This window comes from Miscanthus floridulus, chromosome 11, assembly GCF_019320115.1.
Source record: "Miscanthus floridulus cultivar M001 chromosome 11, ASM1932011v1, whole genome shotgun sequence".
In the NCBI taxonomy this organism is placed as follows: Eukaryota; Viridiplantae; Streptophyta; class Magnoliopsida; order Poales; family Poaceae; genus Miscanthus; species Miscanthus floridulus.
The window spans coordinates 85,425,948-85,435,903 of NC_089590.1; the positions used below are offsets into that span (position 1 = coordinate 85,425,948).

The following is a 9,956-nucleotide window of genomic DNA, read 5'->3' on the forward strand; positions in this document are numbered from 1 at the left end:
TAAGGGAGGACGAAACCCTAGCGACGTGGAAGGAGGGAAATATTTGTCGTCGCGCGCGAGACGAAGGGAGTAGCCCGCCAACCACCAAAATGAGCCCCGCGAATGGCCGATTTCGACCGTGCCCACGAGAAACGGAGGGGAGGGGCGTTCTCTGGGAGCGAGGCTCGCAGCTGCTTTAAGCAGCGTACGGCCTAGGCCCAGACGCCCTCTAGACAAACAAACACGGCGCGGTGCACCGCATGAGCCATGCCCTGGCCCCGGCAAACAAATACGTCCAACAAGACTGTTTCTGACAGCCTGACTCAAGCTTACAGGTTGAGCTTTAGTTTTTAAAAAAGTTAATGTGAGCCGTGGCTTTTGAAAAAACTAACCGTTTCCAACATGACATATGCGACCCCACCTGTCAATCACTAATTTTTTTTCCTGTGCGTCGGTGCGTCTTCTTCCTTTTCGGTTCGTCCGTCCGCGATGGGGACTGCCGCTCGCGCGAGGCCGAGGCAGGGGCCGCGCCCGCTCGGTCGGGTGAGGCAGGGCCGGAGCAGGTGACCGCACAGGCCACCGGGGTAGGGCTGTCCGCCGCCGAAGCCGCGTAGGCGCGCCGGGGCAGGGCTGCACGCCGCCGGATCCGCACCTCGCCGCGGCGAATCCGGAGCCGAGCTCGCTGGCCGGCGTGGAGGTTGCCGCCGGAAACCGACCTCTCCTTTCCTGGTGACGCCGCGGGCCTGTGGAGGTGGGGCGGGCAGCCGACGACCTGGTGTCACGACGGGCCGGCGGACCCGTGAAGATGGGGGCGGCGCCGGCGGGCTGGCGACCGACCTCAAGGCGGCGCCGGCTGCCGGCCTCGGCGAAATCCCAGGCGCGCGAGCGAGGAAGAAGAGATGCGGACGGGAACAGTAGCGTACGGGGAAAAGAAATAGAAAAACGAAGCGGTATCCTCCGTACAAGTCCTCTCGTGTCCTCGACTAATCTCGCTGTCGCGACGCCGCGAGCAGAACAGGAACTGCCGCGCTCACGCCTGTTCGCTCGCTTGTAAAAGATATGGATTATAAGTTACAACAATATTTTTCTCTCACACCAAATCATTCAATAATAAATAATCCATGATCGTTTACGATGAAACGAACAAGCTGGCAAGGAAATAACACATACATTAACAAAACACACTGATCTCAGTTTGGCTCATTGCAAAAGCAAGAACATGCTCTAGGCGAGAATATACTTACAAATGGCCACATTTCACCAGTAGCTTTGCAAACACAAAAAATGTCTAACAAAATCAAGGAGGGTGACAAAAAGAATCTTTGCTGCACAAGGGGAAAAAGGTTAATACACCACCCTAGCGGTGTGCCAGCTAAAACTTCCAGCCACATTTTGGCATTGTACAACTACACGGGAGATAGATTCCTACAACAACCGAAGCCATCATCAACTTGTGAACAAAAACAAGAGTGCCGATATCCTCTTTGCCATTTGCCACCTTCATCCTTTTACGGTCAGTGTGGTTTATATCAGACAGCCATGAGCAGAACCAGTGCAGTTCCAGCAATCAGACATAAGAAGTCATGCGCACCTGCATCATGTTCGAGTGCGGGATGCTCATCAACATGATCGCCCGGCGGCAGTTGTTCCTCAGGAACGCGAAGAAATAGTTTATCATCAGCTTCTTGAAGAACCACGAGTCCTTCCTAGCCTTGATGATGGGGTTGTCGATGAGGTAGACGGCCCCAGACCGCTTGGACTGCTTGATGAACGCCAGCTCCAGTTCAAGATTCTGGGCATAATCCAGTACAGGATCGTGCTGAGGCGTGGAGCAGCTGGCTTCAGGAATGAGCTCTGTTGAAGGCGCATAGTCCGCCAGGAGAGGGACGTCGAGCGAGTAGAGGCTGCCGTTTGGTGCTTGGATGATCTTCACAGGGGTTGGAGGCTCTTCGTCCGAGTCGACGTCGTCTTCGCTTTGTAGGGATAGCTCTACTGCCTCTCGTTGTAGGAATTTCTCGAGGCCTTCAATCAGAAGACGCTCAAATACGCTATGGTGCTCCTGCTTCTTGTCTTTGTACCCGTATCTGTGCTAAAAACAAGCTAATGTTAGGGGAGGTTTTGCTGTTGATTCCATATGCTGAAGCTTAAAAATCCCTACAGCAGTTCATAACTGGATGACAAATCATGAATGTATCTACATTTCATATGCAATTAACTACAATCGATCATGATGTTCTTTTTGTAAGTGTAAGTTTCACATGGAACAAAACTTATCTACATGTAAGATCAAGCTTTTACCTCGCTATACAGCGGAACATGTGATAGCCCCTTGAGCATACACGTTGGAAAAGAAACCTTTCACTTTGGGGAACCACAGGAACTGGCACATTCCTGATACACACAAATACAATTATCGAGTGTATCGCAGGGAGTGAGGTCAGAAAATGACCAAAAATTGCAGGAACTCCTTTCACAATATCACTGTAGACTAAGCCTAGTCCAGGAGCTCTGATGGTACCAAGGTTGGGCCCCAACTTCCTCATCAAATCCTTTGAAAGCTTCTGCTTGACTTCACTGTCATACTTTAGTTTGCTCCCGTAGTTCCATATAAACATAATCATGAGTAGAACAGATGCAAAAATCAACAACGCCCAGCCCCCATCTCCGACACTACTCAGAGCTGATGAGAAGAAAATCAGCTCCAAGAATAGGAATGTGATAACAAATGACAGAACCTTCGTAATATTGAACTCCCATATTAGAAGCATTATTATTGTAACATAAACCGTGGCCATTATCATCACCCCAAGCTCAGCGATAGCTGTTCAAGATGGAACTTTGTTAGAGCAGCAGAAACTAACAGATTGAACAAATAGAGAACATACTGGCATCAAAAGCATATCAATACATCATTTACCATATGCGTTGCCAACATCATATATGTTTCTGAACAGAATGATAAAGCCCAAGCAGGAAACCATTAGAAACCAGTTTACAACGGGAATGTATATCTTAGCCATAAATTTCCGAGATGTATGAACAATTTTGAGCCGGGGAAAACAACCAAGTGCTATAGACTGCTTTAGGCACTGGAATATAGCAACCGTCATTGTCCTACTGGCAATTAGTGCAGCCAGATTCGCCACTAAGAAAACAGGCCAGAAAACTCCACCTGCAAAGAGAAGCCAGCATAAAATAAGTGGAAGTAGCTAGTCCCCCGGATAGGTTAAAAAAAAGCAAGCAGAAAACACAACTGATTTAAGCAGCAACTGTTTACGTATTGAAGAAGCGTTATTGGAAAATATCCATGAGAAAATGGCAGATAAGCTAAATGTTCAGCACCATCCAACTTACTTGGAATAGATGAAAAGAAGACCTGCTCAGATGACTTTTGGTTGGCAATGAGAAAGGCAGCTTGTCCTAGATACGCCAAGACAAGGCAAGGAAGAACAAGAAGCACAAACATATACTGCAAAGTAAAATAAGAGCTTATTAAGTACATACAGATCACATAAGTGTTTCAAATATTAGCTGCAAGTAGGGGGGAACAAATGAAGTCGAGGCTTCATTGGCTTGCAGATAATACCTGAACATATCTTACAGGAAAGTAACAAAGATTCGAAAAGATGGCCTCAGATCCTGCAAGATAGTTTGGATAAACTTAAAGTGAGTCTCTTATAATGACAGAAACAAATGTTTTTACTCACATATTTAAGACAAAGTTCTGAACCACTATGCTATTACAGAAGAGAATCTTATTTCATTAATAAATGCTCGATAGTAAAGATATCCAACAAAGTGAATAAGACGACAACCAAAAGGAAAAAAATGTTGGACATTCAGCTGATTATAGATCAATAAACTATGGTGATTACCTGTTGCACATAAAAGACAACCACCGAGGGACAGCCAAGCCTGAAAAGGATTCCTCCCAAAATAATAAATAATGTAGAGAGGATTAAATGCCTTAAAAGCTGTTGGGCCATATAGACTCAGATTGTATATTCCAATCCCTCCAAGGCAACAAAACCATAAAAGTAAAGAAGGGCCAATTGCAAACCCCACTTTGCTAGTGGCATACCTCTGTACACTAAACAATACTATAAGAAGTGCAACTGAAATCATCACAACAACATCTGCAAAGAACGTTCAATGAAAATACAAAGTAAAGTAAGCAATAATTCATTAAAAAAATAAACTCCATGCTATGAGATACAAGAGAACTAAAAAATATCACCTTGTGAGGTATTTGGTAGCCCAACTTTCAAGCCACTGACAGCAGATAACACTGCATTCAAGGATAAATAATTAATTTGGCTGGACAAAAACGCTCTCTAGCATTGAAATAAGTTGAAATGACATGGAAAAGACAAAGATTCATTCGATGTCTATAGTATTCTTCATGGTTAATCCACTAACAGAACTTTTGTGATTTAAGTTGAAATGTGGACACGATGAAAAAGAAGCAAACCTGACATTGCTGGTGTGATAACTCCATTGGATATGAACATGGAAGTCCCAAACAAGACTAAGCCTAGAAGCAACTTCTTCAACAGTAGTGACGATTCAAGTTTCTCTTTTACTTTTATGGATCTCTCAAGCTCTGGTGTTGGAAGCTTGAGTCGAAAACTTGACATCCTCTTCTCAGACTGTACTTGGTTTGGAATGAGACTCACTTTTGCATTTCTACAAATCAAAGAATACAAAGCAAATATACCACCTGCAGAGTCATGGAACCAATGGAAGATGTAAGCCTCTGGCACGCTTTTGCATAAAAGCCTGAACCTGATTAACTCAATTCACAACCTCGCATATACCTTCACCGTCATCATTGGCCCACAGGACAACCAAAACATACTTCACTAATGGCATCAATATAAGAGTATACAGAACTAGTGAGAGTGCTCCAAGAACATCCTCCTCTCCAACAATAGGGTACTTGTTAAACATGACATCAAATGTATACAATGGACCAATTCCAATATCTCCAAACACCACAGCAAGAGTCTGAAGAGCAAGAAACATTGTCCTGCCAAAATCGAACTCCTGCACATGTAAATGAAATAACTAAACCACATGAAAGATAATGAGTGAAACATGATCAACAATGGCAGACATTCTTCAGCAAACTGGAACATATTAGGATCTACCTATGTACACCTAACATAATTTCCCAAAGTGTCCAAAAAAATCGCATCTATCTGGTACAGGAGTTTGAAATAATGGTTACTGTTTAAAAAAAGAAACAGTAGCTGATGGTGTTCCACAAAACCCACCTGGAATACTATTGAACATTTACACTACCTGCCTGTAAGTTTCGTTTCAATGTTGCCCTATTTACTTTTACAATACATTCATTAATTGCTTTCACATATGTACTCAACTTTGTATGGACCAAACCACGGAGGGAGTATCCAACAAGATTAGCTGCACTTTTTTAATTTACTACTACCTGTGTGTCGTAGGTTCAGGTTGGAGGAGTAAATTGGCATTCATGTGAATGTGCCTTACATTGCACTCGATCTTCTTAGGTGGTGTTTGGTTGACCCTCCTAAATTTTAGTCGTTGTCCCATCGAATGTTTGTACACAAATATGGAGTATTAAATATAGACTAATTACAAAACTAATTGCATAGTTTACGACTAATTTGCGAGACGAATCTTTTAAGCCTAATTAGTCCATGATTTGACAATGTGGTGCTACAGAAAACATATGCTAATAACGGATTAATTAGGCTTAAAAATTTCGTCTAGTGGAGTACCGACGGATTATATAATTTGTTTTTTTATTAATATCCGAACACCCCATGCAACATCCTCCCGACACAACTCCTAAATTTTAATCACCGGATCCAAACACCACCTTAGCCTAAGCTCAATTTAGGCAGTTCTCTATCAATGATTAGATTTCCTTCCCCCCACCTGATTAATAATAACTACAAATCCCGAAATCCTTCTTCTCCAAATAAGCAAATCAGCACGTAACCCCGGCCATTGTAAGCGCCCGAGCACAGGAAATCCATCTCGATCACGCAACAGAAACAACACCCGTGCCCTCCTCACCTCGGAGTCGTCGAGCTGCTGCGCGACGGAGACCTCGTTCCCCTCGACGTCGAACCAGTCCACGGACGGCACGGTCCGGATCAGCCTCTTCCTCCCCTTCTCCTTCTCCTCCTCCTCCTCGTCGTCATCCTCGTCGTCCTCCGACTCGAAGCTCCCGCCCCTGCCCACCGCCCCGACGGCCGCGGGGGTCCCGGCCCCGGCCCCGGCGCGGTCCTCGTCGTCCTCCTCCTCCGTGGACACCCACCGCCATTCCAGCGACGGCGCCTTCCGCATGCCGCCGGCCGCCGACGATTCCGCCGACGACGCCATTACGGGCTAGGGTTGGGTCCCGATCGGATCGTGAGGGCAGGCAGGGCGAGGAATCTAGCATATAAAATTTCCGTTTCGTGGTTGCGTGTGGCCGTGTGGGCGTGCGGCGGTGTGGGGTGGTGGAGGTCTGGAGCCTGGAGGAGAGAGAGTGGGGAGCGACAAAACCGGGAGCAGGAGCGAGAGTGCGCGAAACCAATGACGATGGCGGGCCGGACAGGAGCGAGCGGTTTTGTTCGCGGAGACGGAAGGTGAGGAGTGCCGGTTGCCGGTGCCGCTGAGATGGCAGCACGTGGGGATCACATGAGTTGCGCAAATGCTCCTATTTTCACCGATCAATGCTAAATGGCAGTAAAGGGGGCGAGACGCTCCGTTCACCGCTGTTTCGGCTAAATCGTTAGGAGAAAAAAACGCCGTTTTGGCTGAAAAAAAAAGTAGAATAAGAGGGTGTTGGGTTCTCATGAACTAAAGTATTTTGGACTAAAATCTGTATTTTAGTTGGACTAAACAGCCAAATACTTGAACTAAAAGTGGACTAAAATCCTTTAGTCCTTTAGTCCACAAAAATGGACTAAAATGAACTAAAATGTGTTGGGGACACCCATGCCTCTCATTTATTGCTCTTTCTCTCCACTTTAGTCTATTTTAGTTCAAGGAACCAAACACCACTTTAGTCCACTTTTAGTTCCGCTAAAGTTTACAGGTGTCATATGAGCGTCACATCGAGTATTCGGATAGTAATAAAAAAATAAATTACAGAAGTCCTCGGTAATCCGTGAGAAAAAATTATTAGGCCTAATTAATCAATCATTAACACATATTTACTGTAGCACCACATTGTCAAATCATGGATTGATTAGGCTTAAAAAATCGTCTCGCAAATTAGTCTCAATCTGTGCATTTAGTTTCATAATTAGTCTATATTTAATACTCTATATATGTGTCCAAACATTCGATGTGACAGGACTAAACTTTTGTCCGAGGGAAACATGTGTCAAACATTGGATGTGACATGATATTCATCTCAATCCACATGTGTTGAAGTGAATTGGAATAAAATTAAACTAAATTCTATTCCATTCCACTATAACACACGTGGATTAAAACGAATACGCATACATCCAAACAAGACGTGACCATTTATTGAAACCTAGCAGTTTGGATTCTTTCATCTATCATTGTTTCCTTGGTGAAAAAATGGGATAATAAAATGATACTGATTTGCAAGAATATAGATTAATTTCTCTACCATGAATATCTTATTCTATTGTTTGAATATCTTTTTCCTAGAACTAGGATATTTTTTATATATAGTTTTTTCAATAAATACAACTCTCGTCCTGCATAATGGAATTACTACAATGCAACTGACTGCTCTTCAACAGCCTGTTCGTTTCGTCGTAAATAATTGTGGATTATTTACTGCTGGCTGGTTTTGTATGAGAGAAAAATAATATTACAGCTTATAATCCACGATCGTATACGAAAAAACGAACAGGCTGCAAGTCTTCTACATTGTCACTGATGGCAATGACAACAACAATGTTTTGACGCCATACCTGATTGGAGGACACTTCTCTAGGAAGCATTGCACTACATCACTTTGAGCAATAGTTATTGTAATGGCGATTCAGTCAATATGTGCGCATTGTGAAACAAAATCGCATCTACCACTTGAATACAAGAATTTGTCTTCATGGAGGTTCACATTGAATATTGATGAGATTAGTCAGAGGTAGAGGGAGACGTAACTCGAAGATAGACAACGAACATCTAGACTACGGCTCCGTTCGTTTCGCTAAAAATTCAAAAGTACTGTTTACTGATTTGTTGTCAGAGAAAAATATTATTTTTTTGAAATAGTACGGCTCATAAGAGAAGCGAACGGAACCTACAATTGTTCTGCATATCTAGTGCAATTAATGGGATCCTATGGGATGACAACCTTGACCCGTCTAAAAATCTCATGTAACAACATAAATGCAAGATATACACGTGGAAGCTCATCAAATACATGAGCTTAGCAGTGGGTAAATTTACTAACAAGGGGTGGCTATATCAAAATGCGTGTGTCATGTGTAAATAGGACACCTGAACCGTCCAAGATTTTTTTTGACTGGCATGCCCTTTTGTATAGGATGTTTGGCGCTTGGTGACATCCCATGCAGCTGGCAAATGAAAAAAAAATGCCCAAACATAAAAAAAAAAAGAGGATATTTTTGGTTGGGAGAGATCCTGAATATTCCGGTTACCTATAAGACCTTGCTACTGTTATGATTTTCAATGGATTAATCTGCCTCGTCTGGGAAGATCTTTAGAGCTCACCGGCAATACGTGAGTCGGTGTTTCAAGTTGTCACCGGCAAGTAAATTTTTTATATTGCGCGTCTGGTCTGGATGATATGCTAAGAGGACACGAGATTTATATTGGTTCAAGCAGAATATCCCTACGTCCAGTTCATTATTGCTGCTCGTGTTACTAGCACTGAAAGTTCGTAGTAGGGGTTACAAACGGTCGAGAGAGGGACATGTCCCAAGTCTCTGGTGAGAGGAGTGAACGGGTGCCGAGAGCTTGGTCGCTTCTCGGCTGTGTGCTTGTGTGTTCTGATCGGTTCGGGATTCGATCGGTCCGAGTTCGAATCGGTGGAATGTGTTGCGATGCGTTCGAGTCCTCTTCATGGGACGCCCTGCTTTCCCTTTTATAGGCCAAGAGAAAGCACGGGTTACCATGGAAGGAAAAGAGGAGAAGGAGAAGGAGAAGTCCTCCAGGATCGCCGGGTCCTTCTTTTCCTTCATGTGGGTCCCGTCGACCCTGTAGACATCAACAGGGACAGCTCCACGTCATGGCCCTGTTTGTCACTAGCGCCATGCGCAGGCGTCGTCTCTCGGTCGTGGCGCTCCACTTCGTCCGGGCGAACGTCGTGGTGAACTGACGCGCCTGTTAGTGCTTGTACGAGGGTTAGGCAGAACAACACCAGTACGCCCGACGTTGTTCCTGATGTGAACCCCATGTATGGCCCGTCACGGCTACGAGTTATATCGGGACGTGCCGGTCACCTCCCTAGTGTTAGAGCTTTGATCCAGGCTCATTCGCTTGGACCTGGAGTGGTTGGCGGCGACATGGGTCTCCATCGGGCGAGATGTATCCCCCAGCCTCAGGGTCGGTCGAGGCGGAGTCCCCCCCAGAGGCCGGGCGAGGTGGAGCCTGCCCTCAGAGGCCGGGCGAGGCAGAGCCAACCTTTAGAGGTCGGGCGAGGCGGAGCCCGCGGCCTCGGTGTCGGGCGAGGCGAAGCCCGCCCCCAGAGGTCGGGTGAGACGGAGCCAGCCCTTAGAGGTCGGGCAAGACAGAGCCTACGGCCTCGATGTCGAGCGATATAGAGCCAACCCTTAGAGGTCGGGCGAGGCGGAGCCCACGACCTTGGTGTTAGGCGAGGTGGAGCCTGTCCTCAGAGGTCGAGCGAGGCAGAGCCCGTGGCCTTGGTGTCGGGCGAGGCGGAGCCTGCCCTTAGAGGTCGGGCGAGGTGGAGCCCGTGACCTTGGTGTCGGACAAGGCGAAGCCCACGACCTCGATGTCGGACGAGGCAGAGCCTGCCCCCAAAGGCCAGGCGA

General features: G+C 45.8%; 1 protein-coding gene across 3 annotated transcripts; it reads right to left on the reverse strand.

Moving 5' to 3' along the window:
- Positions 1 to 1,134: 1,134 nt before the first annotated feature.
- On the reverse strand, positions 1,135 to 6,594 carry LOC136493699 (probable potassium transporter 15). Of its 3 annotated transcripts, none has more exons than XM_066489823.1 (10): positions 6,043 to 6,589; positions 4,797 to 5,025; positions 4,451 to 4,699; positions 4,217 to 4,267; positions 4,061 to 4,115; positions 3,855 to 3,894; positions 3,334 to 3,448; positions 2,897 to 3,151; positions 2,278 to 2,800; positions 1,135 to 2,063 (listed from the first exon to the last, which is right to left on the reverse strand). In XM_066489823.1, the coding sequence occupies exons 1-10, from the start codon at positions 6,349 to 6,351 to the stop codon at positions 1,547 to 1,549; spliced, it is 2,343 nt and encodes a 780-aa protein (XP_066345920.1). In that variant the 5' UTR covers positions 6,352 to 6,589; the 3' UTR covers positions 1,135 to 1,546. The 3 variants fall into 3 exon arrangements, with proteins under 3 accessions (XP_066345920.1, XP_066345919.1, XP_066345921.1); XM_066489822.1 differs by adding an exon at positions 3,566 to 3,618 and having other exon boundaries at positions 3,855 to 4,115; XM_066489824.1 differs by adding an exon at positions 3,566 to 3,618 and having other exon boundaries at positions 1,869 to 2,068; positions 3,855 to 4,115; positions 6,043 to 6,594.
- Positions 6,595 to 9,956: the final 3,362 nt, after the last annotated feature.

Coding starts and splice junctions, on each gene's coding strand:
- LOC136493699 (XM_066489822.1), bottom strand. CDS start 6,351: ATGGCGTCGTCGGCGGAATCGTCGGCGGCCGGCGGCATGCGGAAGGCG. Junction 5,026..6,042: donor AGCAGCTCGACGACTCCGAG/GTGAGGAGGGCA, acceptor TTACATGTGCAG/GAGTTCGATTTTGGCAGGAC. Junction 4,268..4,450: donor TATCACACCAGCAATGTCAG/GTTTGCTTCTTT, acceptor CCTTGAATGCAG/TGTTATCTGCTGTCAGTGGC.